This window comes from Rhinichthys klamathensis, unplaced genomic scaffold (assembly GCF_029890125.1).
Source record: "Rhinichthys klamathensis goyatoka isolate OS25496 unplaced genomic scaffold, OSU_Roscu_1.1 h1tg000208l_1, whole genome shotgun sequence".
Lineage (NCBI taxonomy): Eukaryota > Metazoa > Chordata > Actinopteri > Cypriniformes > Leuciscidae > Rhinichthys > Rhinichthys klamathensis.
In genome coordinates, this window is record NW_026606733.1 from 774,582 (window position 1) to 798,350 (window position 23,769).

The following is a 23,769-nucleotide window of genomic DNA, read 5'->3' on the forward strand; positions in this document are numbered from 1 at the left end:
ATAATGTACGTAACTTGTAATCAAAAAAATGTAATTGATTACATATAATGCACTTTACCTGTAATGCGTTACTTTACTCGTTACATAAAAAAGTAATCTGATTACGCAATGCATGTTACTTGTAATGCGTTACTCACAACACTGCTCATTTCAGATGAGACTAAACGTCTTCCACAATCTGAAAACATCAATAAATCAATGTAGATTTCAGTCTTTTGAGAGCTACAGTAGAAATGTGTCCATTTTGAACATAAACAGAATTATCAGCTGGTAAATGGACGTACTCTGGTAGACTGGATGTTGGGTTTCCACACAGTTGTACCTTCACCGGTTGTAGAGATCTTTGATGGAATCACGTCCTCATGTTCTAATATGCGTTTGCAAGCTGTATTATATTATTATTACTGTATTATTTTTAATACAGAATCTCTTAAGTTAAAACCCAAAACGCATACTGTCCACTGAAGCGGACGTCTGAAAATTTCTTTGAAAAATATGTTAAAAAATCTTCAAATCTTGTTTTGCGAGCAATAAAAACAAATTAGCAAAAACTCCTGACAGAGGTTTTCATAATTTATGAAAGGGCTATGACATCCGATCAGATTAATTGCTATTCATGTCTATTAAAATGAAATCCTACACATTCAGTTATTATTTTTGTTCATTTGCTTTTTATTTCAATTAGCAGTAATTAACTGTCAAGAATATTGCACTGGAATTTGCAACAAAATGTAACATCATAAATAAGGATGTTCAGAATCGGGTCTTGTTTACCTAATAAGGACTGATAGATTGAAAGAAGTTTTCATTGGTGTTGAAACATAAGGTGCACACCTTTCTGACTGAGCAACTGCCTATAAATACAGCTGATTTCAAGCAATGATCTGAGCATTACACAACGTTTGAGTATTACAAACACTGTTGCTGAGTCGTCGTATTGGTATGACATTTCTCTGTGTTTCCATTCTTAGAGTTTTAAATCTTGTTAATGCATATATTTATTGCATTATTTATAATAATGTTGATTTTAATAGGACTTTGTCAACATGTGGATTTCTGCAACATTCCTTCTTTTTGCATTGGCTGTAAACGGAGTCATCAAGGTGGCATCCGCAGGTACAGTAAATAAACAGATGCATTGCCTCTACATTTGAGTTTTTTTGCATCTGTTCAAACTGCAGATAATGAGGAGGTTTTCAGATTCTGCTTTCTGTGATGAAAGGGCGTGTACAGTCACAATTTTCATCATTCACTAAAAACTAATCTCTCGTTTTTATTCAATCTTCTTTGCAGGATCCATTGGCCGAAAATGCCCCGACGGCTGGGAGAAATTTGGAACACAATGTTTTAAATATTTCAGCGAGTCAAAATCATGGGCCGAGGCAGAGGTAAATTAGTGTTTTCTGAAATATTAGGTGCAAGTTACACTTTTTACACAGGTAGTGCTTATGGGTCACCAAATAACGTACCCTATTAACTGTGCACTTTAGTGTAAAGCTAAAAATATAGACAGGTTAAAAATAAAGTAATTAAAAACTTTATTATTTCTTAAAAATGTCTTACTGCAGTGTACTTTAAAACTCTTTCTCCTTACAGCAACAATGTGTTGACCTTGGAGGGAATCTTGCATCTGTCCACAGTCAAATCACTCACAATTTTCTAAAAACCTTTGTGAAAAAAAATTCCAAAGGCCTCACCCGAACCTGGATTGGTGCTCATGATGCACCTCAGGTGATTCTTTTTTTATTTCCCTTTAAAAATCAGTCCAACCTAAGAAAAAAAAAATCATGCTCTGGTAAGTCATAATTATGACATAAAAAGTTGAAATTATGACTTAAAAAGTTATTTTTTAAATTATGACGTCATTATTTTTTCTCTTATGATTATGACTTTTAAAGTAAAAATGTCAAGTTTTCATAGCATGTCATAATTTCCACTTTTTATGTCATAATTATGATGTACCAGAGCATAGTTTTTTTAATCTTTAAAGGCTGGTTTGCACTGCGCCAACAAACACCATCAGGAGTTTCAAACTCGAAATTAAAAAGTTTTATGTTTATTTAAAAGGAGGGGGGGGGGGGGGGGGGGGTATAATCAAGTGGAAATGGAAACAATACATGCTTTCAATAATGTTAATACCGTTTTTCAGGAGCTTATCTGGTTTTGGAGTGACGGATCAAAGTTTGAGTACAACGACTGGCACACTGGCGAGCCGAATAACGATGGAGGTAGCGAAAGATGTGCGGAGATGGGCTATGGAGGTAATATTTCATCTATGCTGTCCATATATTAAACCTATTTTACCAAAATTGTTGAATCATGAGCTGTTCCAAAGGTGGATTCAAACCTAGCATGTTTTATTACACATTTATGTTTAAAGATTCCTGCTTGCACTAAAGCCTAATTATATATAGCCTAATATTCTGAATTAAATATTGTTGACTTTGTTTTAAATAATATTGTTTTAAATATTCATGACTTTGAAATTCCACAGGTGAGAATCGCTGGAATGATGCACCCTGTGGAACTCGCCTCCCCTTCATCTGTTACAGAGTGGCTAGAATTGAATTTTAATCCTAAATTTGACTGATACTAATATCTCATGTCTGTCCATCTCAGATCTCCAAAGTCTTCAAATCTGATGCAACAGACATACTTTGCAAAAATAAAATTTAAACTACAAATGTGCAGCTTTCTTTCTCTGTTTCCCTGAATCATAGAACAAAAAAAACAGTTGATGTTGTAGTTATGACATCTACCAGCAGAGGGTGCTGCCATTCTACCATGTTTAAGACCTTTATTCATGATGACAAACAACTTGCGTAAAATTGTATCAAGTAGGCCTATAGAACAACAAAAACGCACATAATAGAATAATAAAAACCACAAACCAGAGAAAAACATTTATATGAGGTTAAACATTGAAAGTAATTTTTGACTTTTCATATTTATAAAATAAATGTATTCATTTATAAAAAAAAAAAAGTATTATAGTCTAAATTAATGTACTAAGTATAAGATTTTGTGTTATAAATTGTTTTATTTATTTCTGAGAGATAGGCACATAGTTCCACGAAAGATGTATTGTCTCTTCCCCCTTCATTTTTTTCCCCCCTTCAATACTTTGAGCAGAAACCTTTTATGAGTCATGACTTATACAGCCAAAGCCTGATTGACTCCTTGATATTGTCTTTAATATCTTGGGCCTCTTTAGCAAAACAACCCATTATTGTAAAGGCTGGTTTACTTGTTTAAAAGTACATCAATTAAGCAAACAGTCCTGGCCAGAATCTGTCACTGGTTGTTTAACACTCCAGTGCTTATTGTCTACTGAATGATAAACCAGAAACAAGAATTCAGAAAGCTCAAAACCTCAATGTCGGATTATTATGCACATTGGCCCTCATTTAACATTCTTGCGTAGAAACGGGCGTATATGTTGGCGTTAGATTATGCTTACACTCCTCTCACCGGCTGATTTATGAAGCTGTGCGTACCTTTGAAATCCAGGTGTACGCAATACCTGCCCTTGATAAATCCCGCGGCTGAAAACGATCGTCATTAGAATAGCACGCCCCTATATATTCAAGTCTCCGCTTCCCCCACGCCCTCATTTTACGCCATGTAGCCTACACACGGAAGACGGCAAAGAAGAGAAACTTCTCTGACGTGGAGCCGAAATGTCCTATCACAATGCAATATTTTACGGCACGTCTTTTGAAACAATTAGCATTCAATTTCGAATCGCGTCACATGTAGCCTATTGGGGTGTACAATAGTGACGATGATGATGTGATGTGGAGTACCATTCATTCACATTAATAATTGCATGACAATTTGTAATATTCTTCTTATTATTATGATTTTTATTATTAATGACGCTTGTTGTTATTTAGAAGAAGAACGTCGTTATTATTATTTATTTGTATTATTATTATTATTTAAAAGAAGAAGAATGTATTTTTTTATTATTTTGTCAGTCTGAATTATTTTTTGGTCATTGAAAGCCTTTCATTACCGAACCCAGTCCGTGCGCACCTGCCGGGCCTAACCATGAAACGTCAGGGTAAAGCGCACAGGCTCGCAACTGAAGGAATACATATGGCTAAAAATCAAATGCTTTGGTAAAGTCACACAAATTAAACATTGAAGTCCATGTTGCACAAAAATAAACACTGACGTTTATAATTACTATGTTGTTGTTGTTGGTCATAATATATCATATCTTTTAGTTTGTCAGTGCGTTTTGTGGTGTTAGGAATTGTTTTTCTGCGCATTTCTGCACTAACACAAAACGTGCGTACACCACCTCCTGAGCTGGCGTAGGATTTGAGCGTTCCGTACACCAACGTCCATATTGATAAATCTCAAAGTCACCGTGGGTTTGGGTGTACGCCAGGTGTACGCTGGAAATTTGGTGTACGCACTTTTGATAAATGAGGGCAACTATGTGTACTTTTGTGACATCAGAGGCTTTTGTTTTTATTCACTTGGGTGTGTGTTTTTGTGTAAGTGTGCGTCTGCATTGTGCTTTGTCCGACAGTTGTAATGACACTGAGATGTGTTGACTGAGAGTACCAGGCTGTCCCACTCATATTTTTCATCTTGGACAGCATTCAAAAGTGCCTCAATGCTCCCTTTGATTTGGTTTGGAATTCCCATTATAATTTAATACCAGTCATGCCAGTCACTGAATTATAGGCTAATTATACACACAAATTGTTTAAAAAAAACTTAAACTATTAAAATACATTATTATTATAGTCACCTGAATATACATTTTCAATTAAAAAGGTAGGCTAATAGAACACCAAATTGTAGCTATTTGTGGAAAGTATCATGTCAGAAGAGGGAGACATTATTGTACATTGCTGTCATAAAATATATTTGATCCCTATAGATAGAAACATTATTGTTATATTTTATTGATATGTTGGTTGAAATTTAGTTGTTTCTCCTTAAACCTCTGGTTGTATTTGGTTATTTTAGACTGAAAAAAATTACGATTTGATTTTTTTTTTAATTCATTGGAATTGTATGAAATGTATGGCACTTGCTAAAGGCTAAAAAATATACCAGATTATCTCTGTGGTCAAATATGACCGCCATAGGAAATGAATGGGAAATACAAATAACACACACACACACAGAGAGAGATAGAGAGCCTATTACAAATGATTTTCTTTATTTCTCACACCAGCATTCCAAAATTCCATTTTTTGTATCTTAAACTGTAGGCTATTAATTGAAAATAATATTAAATATTTTTTTATTTGCATTATTTTTTATAGAAGAAAATTGCGCATCAATTAGGCGAATATTGTCTAACACCATAAAATCCTCTTTAAAATACAAAATATTAAAGAATAAATATTATTGAAACAAAATAGTTAATTTATTTAATTAATCACAAGTGTGATACCAGAAGGTAGTCGTGTATTTTTGATGTGTGAGAAAAAAAAAATCAAGGTAGAGGGAGAGCACAGAGATTATTGCTTCCTGTCCTGTGATTGGCTACTGAGCTCAGTCCGCAACAGGCTCCTCCCCTACGGCATGCTGGTGTGAGTTGCTTATGTCGCTGTAGTGCAGAAAGAGGGGGAGAGAACAGAAACGAAAAGAGAGACTGTGCAAAACAGCCCCCCCCTCTCCGGGAAATGGGTCTCAGGCTGATGAGTAAGGCAAGAAACTGTATCGCTGGTGCATCTGAAGCTACACAGCTATGGAGGAAAGGTAAGACCCGAAATACAGACAGATACATGAAGAATAGCACAGAAAGGGAGGGAGGTTTGTTGTTCTGCAGTCAGGGAATGATGTAGCAGCATCTGCGATACACCAACGCACTATGTTTCCATGGGAAGAACGGGGGTGGGGTGGAAGCAGAGGAGGAGGAGGAGAGGAGAGGAGATGGATGCTCACATATGCACTGTGATGGAAGATATTACTGTTGCGTTCGCAGGCTTGTCTCTTTAGATCAAGTGTTTGTGATGCATGTAATGCATGAAGCCTGAACCTGTTCTATTGAAGACTGCACATGCCTCATGCAATCATACAAAATCAGGTATTTTGTAGAATGAAAGTGAATGTGTTGCATCTTTCTGATAGGCCTCACGTATAGCAAAAATTGCTACTTGTTTCTTTAGCTCTGCATCTAATCTAATATTCTGTTGATTTCAATTGTCACAGGCTTTCAATATAGTGAAATGTTTTTGCTGGCAGCTTCTGATGTACTGATTTAGCATGATGCCAATATTTGCTGTGCTCCTTGGCTTAAATTCAATCAGTTTACCATAAAAAAGAAATCAGACATTTTTCATTTACACTGAAATGACAATATATATATAGTTTAAAAAATATATCAAATACTTATATCCAATATAAAACACTTATTTTATATAATATATATATATATAAAAAAACATATACTGTGAAATATATCATGCTTTCCCAAATTAATTGGTTTCATGATTTGTCAAGCAGAAGAAATGATGCTTCTGTCTCTTAGACATGTGAAGTAACAACATGTGGTTTTGACATAGGAGGCACTCTCCATGATTAGGGAACATGGCACAAAGCAATAGAGGCACAAATCTACCATAGTTATTGAGTTTTCTAAGGCTATGTTCAGACAGCCAGCAAAAAATCTGATTTGTTTGATTTTGAAAGTCTGCACAGCAAAATAACAAAATAAAACGTTTGGAGGTGGTTTGAAATGCGATTCCAATCAGATTTTTACAGATGTGTCAGTCTCAGAACTGCTCAAATCAGATTTCAAATGGACTTTTGCGTCACTCTTAACACGACACAATGATAACTGCCGAATTCGCATACTACTCACTATTTTTGCTATAGAAAGATGAGAAAAATGTTAATAGTATAGTATGCCGATATATGTCAAAACCGATTAAGGAAACGCTGGAAGTATTCATACGGTGTTTAAACGATGATTTCTGCATTTTCTTGTGCGACGGAGAATTTCTGCACCACGACTTGACAGGCCGCTTATTTGGAGGGCGAGATGATGCACCTCCATTTTTCCTGAATCTGTTTTGAAAGCCTTGTCACATCCGTGGGCACGCCTACATCATTTACGGTTATGTCTCTGGACACACAAATCTTATTTGGTCACTTGCAATTAATAGTGCAGACAGTCTGCCTGAAAAGATCTGATTTGAGGAATAAATCTAATTTGCCTGCAGTCTGAACATAGCCTAAGTTTTGTCAAAAGCCAGATCAGAGACTGGTTCTGTGGCAGCCTCAGTGGCGTTTGGCTGAACCAGGACACAAAACATGGAGCAGAGAACACATGCTTCGTCACCTTTAGCACCTTTAGCATTAACCCTGTGTCTGTCTGAACTGGCACCTGGCATTCCTTATGCAGATTTTATTTTATTTTATTTTATATGACTACACAAGAACTGATGGCCTTCCTACATTGTTCTTCAAGCCTTACTGCAGTGAACCAGTTTCCTGCCGCCTTTACCACAGAAGTTCATGGAAATGATCCTCCTTTCTTGAGGATGTTTCATCTGAGTTAATCACCCCACCAACAAATCATAAACATATGACAAAAGTATGGTGGTGGAACTCTTTATGTAATTTAGGTACCTTAACTATCTTCTGATTAAAGCAAACTGGGAGTGAAGTGGGTGTTTCTTATTTATACTTCCAGGCCTTTTCCCAATACTAAACACACTTGTTACAAAAAATGTATACCACAGATACACAAATTACAAATTGTAACTTCTGTGTTGTGCAAAATTGTATAACCCCGCAGAATCCTATATCCCCCCCTCCTCCCGGACCCCCAGTGAAAGCCGTTTGTAATGCCTGTTTAAAAAAAGAGTCATGTTATTGCGATATCTTTTAGATTCGGATTTCCCTAACTGGGGTTAGAGTTATGAAAATAGTTGATGAAAAGCTAATAATATAATAAAATGTAAGATTGAAATAAATGGATAATTTTTCAAATAAAAACTATAAAAATAAAACGCATACTTAATTTTTTTTGTTTACCTATATGTGACCATTAACCAACATCTGAGAAGAACCTTGAAAGTGAATGTGTTGTTAAAGGATTGAAATAATATCCAGGGGAAGTAAATATTTTAGGGGTTCATTTGACAAAAAAGTTTGGGAATCCCAGTTATATTCAAAATAGCAATTCTGATTATCTTTTGTAGCAATGGCAGCTAAGCTACCTGGCTAATCGGCTAGCAGTATGTTAAGGTAGCAAGTTATTCAGTTAGCAGTAAGACAACTACTACTAAGACAACAGATTAATCAAATAGCAGTATGTTAAGGTAATAGGCTAAATGATTAGCTAGTCAGTTAACCAGTTAGCTTGCAAGCGTCTTTGTAGGGTGCTGAGGTTGACTAGCAACATTTTCTGAAATCTTAGCACCTCCATTCACTGACCACTCCATTTTTATACCATATTTGTGTGAAGTGTCAGTGTGGGAATTTTCTTTTTTTATGCTTTGTAGAATGTAACGCTGGCTGTAAAAGCTCATGATTATGACATGTGCCTGTGCCTTCATGAGAATGACATGTGTTTTTAGGTCTGTATAACAGGAAAACTATCGGGTGTTCTTGGATCTTCTGTCCAGAATGCATGAGTGGTTTTACCCTGGGGAGATTCTGCTTCAGTAACTCTAAATAGTCCTTCACAAAATCGCTTGCTTGTCTTTGCCAGGATCCTTATGGTTCCTTGTCCTTTGTCTTTATGATCTCTGAGATGGAAAGAGGGGCTCTGGTTCTAACACTGAGAGCTTTTTGTGATAGAAATGGCATTGTCTGAAGAGTAATGACATATGGCAGCTCAATATTTCATTTCCTTGTATTACGTCATGTCATGAACATTTTTTTTTTCATCCGATCCAATTCCCCTGTGACCTCATTCACATTCAGTTTTAATTCCCAGGTAACTTTTTTTTTTATCAGTATTCACAAAAGTAGTTTTTATTTTCTAGGGATTATGTGAGGTACTATCACAACATATTACTTATTTAAATATGAGTGCTTGTAGTTACTGATTCAAACCTCAGGAAACAAAGCACGATTGTGACCCCATTCCAGTTACCTTTTCAATTAAACCTTAAAAGCATTGTGGGATGTTACTGACGGTACCAGCTATAAAAAAAAAGCTTTAAAGATTTGAACATTTTTAGCCATTTAATCATATGCTCTGCCTAAATTCCCATTAGTCTAAGCGAGTGTCGATGATAAATCAGTAACAAAGATCATAGTGAACCTCAAAAAAAGGACTTTGAGAACTTGGAAGTGTTTGTTTGTTCATGCATTCTGTCCTCTGTCTGGGTCAGAATATTACAACCTTCTGTAAATTATTGATGTGGTGAAGATTATTTAAATATATCTAGCTCAGTCTTACATAGTTGCTTCATTTTTCAAAGCAGTTGGATTTAATGTTTTTTTTCTCTTATTGTGGATTGTGGTAGTAAACACTACTGTTCAAAGATGATTTTTTTTATGTTTTTGAAAGAAGTCACTTAGGTTCACTAAGCCTGCATTTATTTGATCAAAAATAAAGTAAAATCAATACTATTGTGAAATATTACTGCAATTTAAATTAAACATTTTCTATTTTAAAATGTAATTTATTCCTGTGATAGCAAAGCATCATTACTCCAGGCTTCAGTGTCACATGACCCTTCAGAAATCATTTTACTTAATATGCTGATTTGCTAAAAGAGACAGTTATTATTATCAATGTTGAAAACGGTTGTTCTGTTCTATCTGAAAAATAGTATACAGGATAGAAGCATCTAAAGCATTTATTTGAATTGGAAATCTTTTGTAACATCTCGCATTGCTTTTTCACAGAGTTCAGATTATATAAACCAGTACCATATAACATTCCTTCATGACATCAAAAAGCATACTTTAGCAATGAGACTGTGCTCATTAACGGGCTTTCAGCACATAAATTATATGTATTTATTTACAGAAAATATTCATGTGATTGCAGCTCTTGTGAATTGCCATTTTAGGTTACCATAGTAACCTGTATGTAAATTTGTGTAACCCAGTTAGATTATTTTAACTCTCTTGTCTGTTCCATACAAGTTGATTTGTCATGGTATCATTGCAATACCATGCTCTTTTGACATTTACAATGGTAATATCATGTATCGTGTATCTTGGATCTTGCCTGCTTTTCTACAGGTTTTGTTGTATTTGTAGCCGTACAGTTGCAGTGTTTACTGCATGTGTGTGTTTTAATCACTAATCTCTCTTTTCTCTGTAGAGCCCAGTATCAAATGAGGGGAGATTGTGATTGGCCCCTGCAACCTGTGGTGTATTTGTGTCTCCAGTGGATCAAATACACTTTCTTACCTTAATAATCTTCAGTCATATTTAAAAACACACACACACTCGCATGCACAACGCCTGAGCCTCATCTCTTTAAGGTGAGAAACACTTTAAATCAGAGTCAGACCCGATTTCTTCATCTGCTGTATGCTTAAATGTTGGCATGAAACGAAAGTTGCGATCATCTTTTCATTCCTATTGTGACGTATATCCGAGTTAAACGGCTTCTTGAATGAGGAAAAAAATGTAGGGTGGGACTTAATTTTTATTTTAGTTTTAACGTAGTTTTATTAATATTTTGAATTAGCTTTTGTTTTTATATTTTTAGTTTTCATATCAATTTTGTTAAATTTTTCATTTTATTAAATAAATTTGTCATTTGTTATTTTATTAAATATTGCTATTTAAGTTTAATATTTTTTTATTTCAGTTTTAGTTCGTTTTTATTGATTTCCACTTAATAATTTTAGTGCTTCAACTTAAACTTATTTCAATTATTTTTTAAACTTATTTATGTTTTATTTTATTTCAGCTTTATTTCAATTAACAGAAATGTTTAAATGTTAATAATAATAACCCTGGTCCATCAGGAAAAAAATTCCTTTCATGGTGTCTGTTCTTAATATTAGCGACATTTTCAAATATTAATATTACGTTATTTTCCCTGTCTATATTGATATAAAGCCATTTGGAAACTAATAGGACAGATTTTGGCATGATGTTTAAAAATGCAATTTAGTCTTAGACATTCAGTTTTACTGTTTCTCCACCTTTCTTGGCATAGGCTTCACTATGGAAGCCTGTTTCCATCCCAGACTAAAAAATATAAAAGGTAATTGTGAAACATTGCTTAAAATAAGAAATAAAATCACAGTTGTTAGATATAGTCACAATTACAAAACAATAAAGTTTAAATTATTTGATATGAGTGATCAAACTACTTTCTCCACAAACAATGTGCCATCATAACTCTTACTTCAGGATGTCCCAAAACGTTTTCCTCCTGTTTCAGGTTTGTGCTTTCTGCATCCTTGTATTGTGGGTGCAGTTACACCCTCCAACCGCATGGAGGCGCAGCAAGCTTCTCCTGATAGCAGCAGTGAGGAATGTACTGTACTAGAGGCTCTGCCTGGCAAGGGAACAACACTAATTTGCTCTCAACACAAAGGAAAAGTGAGACATCTTTCAGTACACTCATACACATAAACACACACACACAAACTGACTCACACCACAAAATGATTACACAGATGGGTGAAATGTCTCACAGGCAGTGTATTTCCCACGAGCATAAGCTTTCTGTCCCAGATAACAAGTGTACCCTGATCTCAGCTGGTTGCTCTATAAATATCATAAGTCGAAAGATGCAACTAAGTGTCCTCATAGAATAGGAAACATTTAGTTCATTTAGGATGACCGTTCCTATGTTAGGTACTTCTCACAATTTGCATAATTGAGATTTTTTGGAAAGTTTGGGAATGTATCATTATTCATAGGACATGCAGCACCTGAAGTTGATTATAAATATTGTTGGAAAAGATAATGAGCTTCTGTTCAAGCATCACAAGACAAAACTGGTCTGAAGGAAGGATCAATGGAAAGGCCATCACAGTAAATAGAAAGGGATTGATTTCGGCATTGCAGTCATCTAGAATAGTGGTTCACTCTTATGGCTTTTTCAATAACCAGTACTTAAGAACATACGGCATTACCATATGAATATAGTTTCAAAAGAAGACTTTTCTGACCTTTGGATTACACAGTGTAAATAATACACATTTAATTTACGTATGGGCAATTTTAGTAGACACACACACACACACACACACACTTATATGTAACACATACATACATGTTTGTTAGAAAAATAAAAAGTAAATGTTAGAAATATTTCAATAGAAATAAATTTAGTAAAAAATGAAATGGCAAATATTATAAAAATTCAAATACATTGTTTTTGTCGAATACAAATGAAATTTACAAAATAGACAATTAATTGACATGTTTCAGTACATTTTAGGGTGTTTAAATTTCTGCATTAATACAAAGTTCTGTCATGAAACTTTAGATGTCATCTCTATAGGACGCATTGATTAGTTCCTGCTCTATCATGCTTTCAGAAACCCTCCTTCTTCCCCAGCTCCACCTGTATAGATCTGCTACGGGTGATTCCTGTACGCTATATTGTACAGCAGCAGCATGTCTTACTTGCTCACAGCAGCGTGTCGTGTATTTATTGGCAGTCTCAGCAGCAGCGTAGCAGATCTATTCCACCAAGACAAGTTTCATTCTCATGTCCATTACCATGCCAAACACTCAGAAAGTCGTCATGACAGAACTTTTATGTGCTGTTTTCAGGTGTCTGCGCTGTACTGTTTGGCATGCGAGAATGCAATATGTGAGGACTGTATGAAGGGAGAACATTCTGAACACCCCACTGATTCACTGGAAAATATTGTGGACCAACAACTAGCGGCACTTCAGGACAGAGTGGATTCAGCTAAGAACAGGTGAGCCCATGATACCCATCCCGTCACTCTCAGTATATATATATATATATATAGGCCTACCCTCTGTGCATGTATTATATTTTATAATGCTTTCACCTGGCAATAAGATCAATTTAGCTACACATTTCACCATATTTAAAACCATTCCACAGATTTTACCTTACCATCAGAACGGAAAATTTGAAAAATCTTCTCAGTAGATTATGTGTGGGTCTTGGCACAAGGAAAAAATTCAATCGGCTAATTGCTTGATTCATTAAGTGATTGCTTAGTGATTTACTATTGATGTCTGCAGTACTGGTTGATGAATGAATGGACGGTTAATGGACATATTTAACTAACTTACAGGCTTCCTCAGATAAGAGAAGCAGTTCAGTGTTTGAGAGACATTCTGCAGCAGCTGGTCACTCAGCGGAGCTCCATAGAGGAGGACATCCACTCCTCCTTCAGCGAGCTGCACAAAACTCTGGATACGCGCAAGAGCGTCCTCCTCATGGAGCTGGAAGTCACTTATGGACTGAAGCAGAAGGTTTGTTTGCAGTACGCAGGAGACACAACTGATTTCAATAGAGTTTGGTGTTTGCATGTTGCTAAGATAACAGAATTAAAGGCTAATAAGCATCAACATTTATGCCTTGCACAAATATTTGGCATATTAGTCAATTAGTCAAATATTGAATAAATAGTAACACTTAAAAAAAAAGGTTCCATTTGTTTACATTAGTTAATAAGAACCAACAATGAAAAATACTTCTGAAGCATTTACTAATCTTAGTCAATGTTTATTTAAACTTTTACTAATACATTGTTAATATCAAAAGTTGTAGCTGTAATTATTATTAACCCTCTGGGGTACTTCGGTCATTTCTGACCGGATTTTTAAAAATAAAAAAATGTTAAAAATCGTAGCTTCGTCGGAATGGTACGAAACTTGGTGACTTTTATGGTACTTGGTATACGAACACACAAAAAAATTGGGCACAGGATTTGAAAAGTCTAAGTGGTCATAAAAAAATAGTCACACTCAGGACCTTCGGTCAAAAATGACCGGCCATAGGAAATGAATGGGAAATTGGCAAAAATATGAAAATACAGAGTTTATTTGTGCGTACAATCTACAAATCAGCCACGATGCAGGAAAAAAGCACACAACAGTGAAGGGGGGAATCTCTAAAACATCAAGAGTGCAAAACAGACAAATACACTCACACACACACACACTTATACACACAAAAACACACGCATGTACACAAATGAACGCGTGTCATTGCAAAAGCTAATTTTGGGAAACGTGTGAAATAAAAGCAATTATTCATCAATGTAAGAAATAAAGCGCACAGCAATGAACGCATGAGACTGTGAACAATCAAGGTTGCAAAATACACACACACACACACACACACACACACACACACACACACACACACACACACACACACACACACACACAGTGTAAGATCAAACGATGGAATTCTTCCTTAGTAACCTCCAGGCCTATTGCAGCACATATGTGCTCTTTTTATGCGTTTATTAGAGGTTGAATTCAAATCAAATACTGTCAAACCACCCATACTACTTCTGAATAGGATGTCTACTTCATAAATTGTATGAAAATTATGGAAATACATGGTTCAGGTCACTCAAAACATATATGAAAATGGAGGCGCCCTTATATGGTCAGTAAGGAAGCTTGGCTTTCCATCTAGTGAAAAAGTTTGGTATGCGCCAAAATAAAATCTTGACTGAAAGCTTATTTTTTGAGATATCAACCTAAAATTTGGAACACAACTTCTTAAGATTTTTGGCTTTCATTTTCTTGCAGTTTTAGAGTAAAATATATTTTGTAATATATATATTTTATATAAAATATAAATAATTAAATTTTTACATTGTTCATTTTCATTAACTCAAACTTACATAACTTTTTTTTTTCTTTCACTTTCATAATTTATTTCACTTCTACAATAATCTGGCAAATGTCTTCTTTAAAACAAGACCAACCATAGGTCTATATTCCAAAGCATTCTTGACTTACAACCATTTAAGTTTGGATAGTGATTTTCATGGCTATGCGAAAATAATAGAATTTTTATTTTATTTTTAAAAAAATAAAATAAAACAAACAAACAAACAAAAAACTTGACAAAAATAGTCTTTGAGAATCACTTATTATAAATTAAAATCCACAACCTGAAAAAAATTGGCAAATATGTGCAAAAACAACTAGAATTCACAAGCCTTTCTACAGAGGCTGTAAATCCATCTAGTGGTTAAAATATGATATTGAATGATAATTATGCTCACTACATCCACCAGATGGCTCCAATGTGATTTAAAAAAATGTTTTCTATAGGCCAAGGATCCACTTTAACCTGAAATACAGCATGAATTAAAAAATAATAAAAATAATATATATATATATATATAAATTTTCTATTATATTCAATGGGAAAAAATGATCATAATTATTGCATAAATATTCATTATTTTCATAAAATTCTCTCAAAACACACAAAAAAAAAAAAAAAAATATTATTGAACAAAAATAAATTTCATTGATTTCACTGAAAAAAAATAAACATTGATTTCAGGGGTCCGGTCACTTTTGACCGCGAAGGTCAGGAGTGTGACTGGAAAACGAAGAACCCCAGAGGTTGAACAATGAACAGTTGTATTTTTATTAACTAACATTAACAAAGATTAAATACTAAAACAAATGTATTGCTCATTTTAGTTAATATAAGTTAATGAATTAACTAACGTTAACTAATGGGATTTTATTATAAAGTGTTACCAAATGAATTATGATATATTAATTTACATATATTTGCTGTATACTACAAATAAAAAGTTTGGGGTTAGTAAGATTATTTAAATGTTTTTGATGACTTTTATGCTGCTCACCAAGGCTGCATTTATTTGTTAAAAAATACAGTGAAAACAATTTTTGACATTTTTTTTTGAAGTTTTTTTTTACTTTAATATATTTTATAATGTAATTTATTTCAGTGATCAAAACTGAATTTTCAGCATCCAGTCTTCAGTGTCACATGATCCTTCAGAAATCATTCTAATATAATGATTTGCTGCTCAGGAAACATTTATTATTATCAATGTTGAAAACGGTTATTATTTTAGTATTTATATTTATATATTTTAGTGGAAACCATGATAAATGTATCATTTATTTGAAATAGAGATCTTTTGCAACATTATAAATGTCTTTACTGTCACTTTTATCAATTTAATGCATCCTTGCTGAATAAAAGTATTAATTTTATTTTTTTAAAATCTTACTAACCCCAAATTCTGAACGGTGCTTTATTTATTAAATTGACATATTAAAGTATATTAGTACATTAATTCGATATAAATAAATAAGGTAACACTTTACAATAAGGTTCATTAGTTAACACTAGTTAACTACCTTAGTTAGCATGAACTAAGAATGAACAATACTTCTTCAGCATTTATTCATCTTAGTTAATATTAATTTCAACATTTATTAATACGTTATTAAAATCAAAGGTTGTATTTGTTAAGTAATTTGCAAGTTGCAATCATTAGTTAATGCACTGTGAACTAACATGAACAAACAATGAACAGCGGTATTTTTATTAACTAACATTAACAAAGATTAATAAATACTGTAACTAATGTATTGCTCATTGTTAGTTCATGTTAGTAAATACAGTAACTAATGAACCTTATTGTAAAGTGTTACCAAAAATAAAATATAGATAAAACAATATGTATCTTAATTATGCCGCCTATCTTTTGAAACATCTCTTCCATGTTATTTTGTGTATCCTAAAGGTTCTGCAGGCTCAGCTGGACACTCTTCTACAGGAGGAAGCTGCCATCAACCATAACTGCAGCCTGACCGGCGAGGCCCTGGACGGGGGCAACAAGGCTGTCGTTTTGCAGACCCACAAAGACGTAGGAGAGAGACTGAGTGACCTTGCCAGCCAGGGCCTTCCTCTTCAGCCTGAGGAGAACGACCAGCTGGATCTCATAATGGAGATCGAAGGGCTTCGCAAGTCCATGCACAACTTGGGCACCATCGTCACCACCAATGCCGTGGCCAGTCAGAGCGAGGCGTCTGGGGAGGGTCTGGAACAGTGTGTTGTGGGCCATCCGGTATCTGTCATCATAACCACAAGGGACAAGGCTGGAGGACTGTGCAAGACGGGTAACGCCATCATCTCGGCTGAAGTCTGCACGCCGGATGGAAGTGTTGCAGACGGCGAAATTGTGGACCATAAAAATGGGACGTATGAATTCCAATACACGGTGAAGAAAGAGGGCAATTTTAGTCTAGCACTGAGACTTTATGATCAGCATATTAAAGGAAGCCCCTTCCAGTTAAAGGTCACATGCTCTCCGGATGATTCTCCAACCACCACCACTGCAGCCAATGCTGCATCCACGGGTTCCAGCGATGGCGGGGCACGGAAACGGAGCGCCAAGTCCCCAGGGAGCAGAAGCCGGCAGAAGGGCGTCCGGCGGGGAGGAAGCTTGTTCAGCACCCCAAAAAAGAAAGTGAACCCGATCGAGGATGACCTCATTTTTAAAATAGGTACATGCAGGAAAAGTATATTATATATAATATACTTTTATTAGAATATATTATTAATGCTGAGAAAACAGTTATGCTGCTTAATATGTTTGTGGAAACCATGATATATATATATATATATATATATATATATATATATATATATACATATATATATATATATATATATATATATAGGATTCTTCGATGCATAGAACGTTAAAAAAAAGATCATTTATTTGAAATGGAAATCTTTTTAACATTATAAATGTCAAATTACTGTTACTTTTGATCAATTTAATGCATCTTTGCTAAATAAAAGTATTAATTTTCTTTAAAAAAAACTATCTAACTAACTTTTGAACAGTGGTGTTTCCAGCATGGAAATGCATGTTTACATGTATATTTGAACCCAATCTACCCTTATAAATAAACCTGAATAAAATCAGAAGAATATTTTTAGGTTACATGACCTACAATTTAGAAACAAAAACCCTTACATAACCACCTAGCAACACTCTTGCAACCATCACACCACACACATTTTCTTCTTCTTCAAAAAAGAAAAAAGTAATCATTACTGTACTAATCTTCACAAAGTCTGTTATCTTCAGCCCAAGTCTTTTACATTCATAGGAACAAAAGGGAGGAATAAAGGAGAGTTCACTAACCTCCAGGGAGTAGCAGCTTGTTCAACAGGAAAGATCTTAATTGCCGACAGTAACAATCAGTGTGTGCAGGTAAGAAAGCCCTGTAATTTTCAAACATGCAAACTCTAGGTACAGTATATCTTTATATACAGATTCTCTGTTGATCAGATATTCTCAAATACGGGAGAGTTTCAAAGCCGGTTCGGGGTACGTGGCCGCTCACCGGGACAACTGCAGCGGCCCACTGGAGTAGCTGTGCATCCAAATGGGGACATCATCATTGCTGACTATGACAATAAGTGGGTTAGCATCTTCTCCAGTGAGGGCAAATACAAGGTCAGTTATGTTTAGTTATTACAAGCAAATTTAGAATTTGAAATGAAACTGGAGTTTTAAGGATAATGTTGTTCTGATTTTCCTTAAGGCCAAGCTGGGCTCAGGAAGGCTGATGGGTCCGAAGGGAGTGTCTGTGGATCAGAACGGTCATGTTATCGTTGTGGACAACAAGGCTTGTACGGTTTTCATCTTCCAGCCCAGCGGGAAACTCGTCACTAAGTTTGGCAGCCGGGGAATCGGCGACAGACAGTTTGCAGGTATGTGCATATCTACAGCAGTCAAAATGAAGGGTTGCAGACTGCTTTACAACAGACAGATGCACATTTTGTACTTGATTCGATCATGTAAAGCCTGGTTCACACGGCAGGATAATTAAGCCGATTTTAGCCCCGATTCACCCCTTCCGACAATCTTAAGGATGCTCCGATTATCGTAAAATAATCTGATCAGATATTCCTGTCGTGTGTGGTGTGTTAAGACTGCTCTCGTCTGCTCGGAAGGACGTCGGGACCGCTCCGATCTCAAATCGGGGATATCCAACATGTTGGATTTTTTTGGCCCGATTTCTCCTCGTGTGTGGTCTCCCCAGATGCCAGCAAGGTTTTCCAGCCCAAAACCTCGTCAAAAACCGCGAGAATGCACAAAAAAACGCCCATTGTTTTTGGGCTTGTTTTCTCGTTTAAACACATTGAAATCATGAACAAGCTTTAAAATTACCCATTGGTCCGTGTACTTTTGCGTCCATTCGTTTTTCCTTTTTTAACCCGTAATTGAAAAATGAACGGTTGTTATATTTCTAAAACGTAAAGTTGAACACCAAAATTTTAATTTGAAATGCATAGGCTATACTCCAAATGCTGCGCAAAATAATAAATATTGACGTATTTTCAGATTTTTGTTTATGACTTTTTGTCCCTAAATTAAACATTTAAAATATTCACAAATTAATATGGAAAAAATTTAGATTTTACTGGTTTTCTAAGGCCAAACGCGGAAATTATATTTTTCCCGCAGTGGTGAAGACCCGTGTCTCTGGAACCATACGAGAGCTGATTTAGGCTATAGATGATTTATAGGCTAATAATAATAAATGTGTCTGAAAAAGTAACGAGGCATTTTAATTGTTTATTAATAAACTAGCCTAGTATTTTTTAAATCGGCTGGAAATATCTCCATCTCCGCTGTAAAGCGGATGCGCCTTTAGATAAGAAATTCATATGGATTACATAATCAGACTGCATTTGCTTTCGATTCGAATTTATTCGTTTAAAAATTGACATTTCAAGCTTTAGCCTACATATATAGGTAGGCTATGTTTTGTTTCAGTTCATTTTTGAGACGCAATCCAGTTACGGAGACCACGAAAGCGCGCCTGATTGTTTTCTTTTATTTTACAAAAAGCACAATGTTTTCTTGTTATTGTGATTTTACACAAATAAAAGTAGTTGCGACTGATGTATTTTTTATTTTCTGTATGACCAGAAATGATAGAGTATTTTAAGTTGTTTCCACTGTTGATAGAAAAACGCAAGTGTTCGCGCCCGCGCGCCTCTGGTCATGCAGAGCGCGCTCCACACTCGCACAAACCCTGGATATGCGTCATTTGTAATAATCTTAGCCCTGTATTATTATTGTCTAACCAGTATTATGACTGACGAATTGCTTTGTTCCTTTTTTGGATAAAAGCGTCTTCTAGCCAAAATGTAGGCTAATAATAATGACAATTATTATTTGCATTTATAACTATACATGAGTTCACTTAAGACAGTAATGTTTATCAAAAAATAATTTATTAATGTTTTATTTTTATATAACTTAACGTTTTACAGTTTTTTAAATGTTTTTGTTTTAGGCTACCCTATATTAATTTTTTATATGTGAAGTATTTTATTGCTTATATTATACTGAGCTTTTTCCTCCCAAAAAATTGACTTTAAAAATACAAGTAGGCTAAATGTCGTTTTTTAGAAAATTCAAGAAATTATCCATTTTGAAAAATAAAGTTTAAACACAATGGTATCCCGTGCATCCCGCACATTTCTTTTGATAACGTTTTTTTTTCGGTTAAAAACAAACTACAAACTACTCAACATCCTCTTCGTCCGCCATGATTGTTTAGGCTACTCTGAAGTCACGTTTGATTTTGAGGGATTTTGCGAGATTTTCCGTCTGACCTGGGAATGCTCGGGAGTCAAATCGGTTCGTGTGTGATGTGTTGATTTTGCCGTGTGGCTGCGCACCACACACTGTACGACCAAAACTGTTAGACCCGTGATTTTTTATCGCTGTGTGTGGGGTCTCTCAGGTTTGTAAAATTGGCCGACAATTTTAAAATCGTCCCGTGTGAACCAGCCTTAATGTTATCATTCTATGGTTCTGTATCCTTGCCCTTTCTTTCCATGTAGGCCCACACTTTGCAGCAGTCAACAACAACAATGAAATAATCATCACAGACTTTCATAACCATTCTGTCAAGGTAAGCTTAACATTGCTGACCCTCTGCTTAGACATATTGTAGGAAAATTATTTTATCTCATAATTACTAAAAACAATATTATTATTATTATTATTAGTATCATTATAACTAATATAAATTAAAACAAATCTAAATCAAAATAAAAGTAATATCAAATTAAAACACACACATTATTTTACAGTATGTGTACTTGCATTGTATTTACCTAAGAAAATATTGGGTAATATAAGGTAACTACATGGGTTAGGTTTAGGTCTAGGTTCAGGGTTAGTACCTAGTACATAATAAGTACATAGTATTTACACGGGGAACAGGACTGTGAAATAAAGTGATATCAATATTCCCATGATGTTACATGAACAAAATTCATGTCTTTTTGTCTTTTGTTCCCAATGTATGTTCTGTACTGTATATAATTTTCTTATGTCATATTACTTTATAATATTACTTAATACTCTCTTATAGGTATTTAATGCAGATGGTGAATTCTTGCTCAAATTTGGCTCAAACGGCGAAGGCAACGGCCAGTTCAATGCTCCCACAGGGGTTGCTGTGGATGTCAATGGGAACATTATTGTGGCAGACTGGGGAAACAGTCGGATACAGGTAACGAGTTGTTGTGAAGTCCTGTATTAACTTGACAGACACAGAACTTGTAAAAAAGAATATTTAAGGTGAAGTAACACTCCCACCACCCTGTCTAGACTATCTAGCCAGAAACATTTAACTAGTACCTTACAAGCTAATGCAAGCCAAGCTAGTCTCCAAATGCTTACTTTGTTTCTAAAAAGAAAAAATGAAAATTCTGTCATTTACTCGCTCTTAAGTTGTTCCAAACCTGAATGAGCTTCACAGTTCATGAATTCATACAGGTTTGGAACAACTTGAGGGTGAGTAAATGATGACAGAATTTTCATTTTTGGGTGAACTATCCCTTTAAATCCTCCACCTTGTAATTGTGACATCATTATTTATTTATTCATTCATTATTTATTATATTCTCTGGACTCTCTTCGGAAACACATGTCCAATTCCTATTTCCTAGCATTTGGCTTATCCCAGACTCACAACAATAAGTCAGAAGTTGACATTTTCTGAACATTTTATTTTGAAAGCAACACAGAGCTAGAGTGTTCAGTCTTTGGAAAGTCAACCTAATATATATTTTTTAATTATTATTATTTTTACATTTTTGGTTTTGGTAAGATTTTGAATGCCTTAGAGACAAGTCTGTATTTATTTGATCAAAAATACAGTAAAAACACCAATACTTGAAATATGATTACAATTTAAATCGTTTTCAACATTAATAATGATAAGAAATGTGTCTTGAGCAGCAAATCAGCAAATTAGAATGATTTCTGAAGGATCATGTGACACCGAAGAGCCCCGCAAATGTCATGTCATTAATTTATTCCTGTGATGCAAAGCTGAATTTTCAGCATAATTTCTTCAGTGTCACATGATCCTTCAGAAATCATTCTAATATGATGATTTGCTGCTTAAGAAACATTTATTATTATCAATGTTGAAAACAGTTGTGCTGCTTAATATTTTTGTGGAAACTGGAAACTTTGATGGATAGAAAGTTCAAAAGAACATAATTTACTGTACTTGAAATAAAAATGTCACATTATAAACGTCTTTACTCTCACTTTTGATCAATTTAATCATGGATCCTTGCTGAATAAAAGTATTAATTTGTTCTTTTCAATCGCACTGACCCCAATCTTTTGAACGGTAGTATATAGTTGTCTCTTTAAAATGTTCACCTAGAAAACATTTTCCAGCACTGCTCAGACACTGTTTTGACAATACAAAACAGACAAATACTTACTTACAACACAGAATGTTTAAAAATGTAATTCCGAAATCAAAGTTGTCATTCTCAGGTGTTTGACGGAAGTGGATCGTTCCTGTCCTACATCAACACCGCTGCCGACCCTCTCTACGGGCCGCAGGGCCTCGCTTTGACCTCGGATGGCCATGTTGTGGTGGCTGATTCTGGGAACCATTGCTTTAAAGTCTACCGCTACCTACAATGACTTCAGAGGGACTGGAAAAAGAAACAAAGTCAAACTGTATGTGTCCAAATCTTGCACTTAATGTGATGTAATGGTATCCTCCCTCCTTGGTTTTGACATCTTTTAGTATTTGTTATTACTGTCGAATGACTCTCTAAGAAGACTAAAGCTTGTTAACACTATTTATGGGATGCCTTGGAATGCCCTTGCCAAAGCTCCACACATTACGCTGTGGAAATACTGAGACATCAGAATGCATTGGTGAGTGTACTACCTACAGTAAGCTGAAAACTACAGAAAGCTGCATGTGGGAACCATGCATGAGCCGCCACCTTTCGGGCAAATCCGAGTCCCATCTGAATGCTATTAGGATGCCAAGAGAGCAGAAAGCGATATCTCACTGAATCCAAGCTTTAGCATTCCCTCTTTGACCATTTGGCTCCATTGTTTATGCATATTAGAATTTACTAATACACTACTAAAAGTTTGGATAATTAAGCTTTTTGAAAAAAGTCTATTCTGCTCACCATGGCTGCATTTATTTGATCAAAAAATAGTAAAACCGTAATATTTTTTAATATTACAACTTAAAATAACTTTTCTTTTTTTTTAAAAGCTGAATGTTCAGCATCATTACTCCAGTCTTCAGTGTCACATGATCCTTTAGAAATCATTCTAATATGATGATTTGGTGCTCAAGAAATATTTCTGATTATTATCAGTGTTAATTCATATTTGCTTCTGCTTCATATTTTTGTGGAAACCGTGATACACTACCATTTAAAAGTTTGGGAAAAGTATGATTAAAAAAAAAAAACATTAACACTTTTATTCATAAAGAATGCATTAAATTGTTCAAAGGGCAGTAAAGATATTTATAATGTTA

The 23,769-nt window shown here is 34.9% G+C and overlaps 2 protein-coding genes across 3 annotated transcripts; both read left to right on the forward strand.

Annotated features, from left to right (window-relative positions):
* The first annotated feature begins 1,024 nt into the window (after positions 1–1,024).
* Positions 1,025–2,656, forward strand: si:dkeyp-75b4.10 (ladderlectin). The gene is made up of 5 exons (XM_056263595.1): positions 1,025–1,116; positions 1,294–1,388; positions 1,597–1,731; positions 2,150–2,261; positions 2,495–2,656. Exons 1-5 carry the CDS (start codon positions 1,047–1,049, stop codon positions 2,572–2,574), a joined length of 492 nt encoding a protein of 163 aa, XP_056119570.1. The 5' UTR covers positions 1,025–1,046; the 3' UTR covers positions 2,575–2,656.
* Positions 2,657–5,549: 2,893 nt separating this feature from the next.
* Positions 5,550–23,242, forward strand: trim2b (tripartite motif containing 2b). 2 transcript variants are annotated; one of them, XM_056263579.1, is made up of 13 exons: positions 5,550–5,730; positions 10,265–10,427; positions 11,114–11,161; positions 11,342–11,502; positions 12,688–12,839; positions 13,188–13,368; positions 16,656–17,418; positions 18,034–18,137; positions 18,216–18,383; positions 18,472–18,640; positions 20,789–20,859; positions 21,325–21,465; positions 22,752–23,242. In XM_056263579.1, the coding sequence occupies exons 3-13, from the start codon at positions 11,122–11,124 to the stop codon at positions 22,902–22,904; spliced, it is 2,103 nt and encodes a 700-aa protein (XP_056119554.1). In that variant the 5' UTR covers positions 5,550–5,730; positions 10,265–10,427; positions 11,114–11,121; the 3' UTR covers positions 22,905–23,242. The 2 variants fall into 2 exon arrangements, with proteins under 2 accessions (XP_056119554.1, XP_056119555.1); XM_056263580.1 differs by lacking the exon at positions 11,114–11,161 and having other exon boundaries at positions 5,551–5,730.
* The last annotated feature ends 527 nt before the right edge of the window (positions 23,243–23,769 follow it).

Bases quoted from the DNA above. Each gene is read 5' to 3' on its own strand.
- si:dkeyp-75b4.10 (XM_056263595.1), top strand. From the start codon at position 1,047: ATGTGGATTTCTGCAACATTCCTTCTTTTTGCATTGGCTGTAAACGGA. The intron at 1,117-1,293 runs GTACAGTAAATA...TCTTCTTTGCAG, and splicing joins CATCAAGGTGGCATCCGCAG to GATCCATTGGCCGAAAATGC. The intron at 1,732-2,149 runs GTGATTCTTTTT...ACCGTTTTTCAG, and splicing joins GTGCTCATGATGCACCTCAG to GAGCTTATCTGGTTTTGGAG.
- trim2b (XM_056263579.1), top strand. From the start codon at position 11,122: ATGGAAGCCTGTTTCCATCCCAGACTAAAAAATATAAAAG. The intron at 12,840-13,187 runs GTGAGCCCATGA...ACTAACTTACAG, and splicing joins GTGGATTCAGCTAAGAACAG to GCTTCCTCAGATAAGAGAAG. The intron at 18,384-18,471 runs GTCAGTTATGTT...ATTTTCCTTAAG, and splicing joins CCAGTGAGGGCAAATACAAG to GCCAAGCTGGGCTCAGGAAG.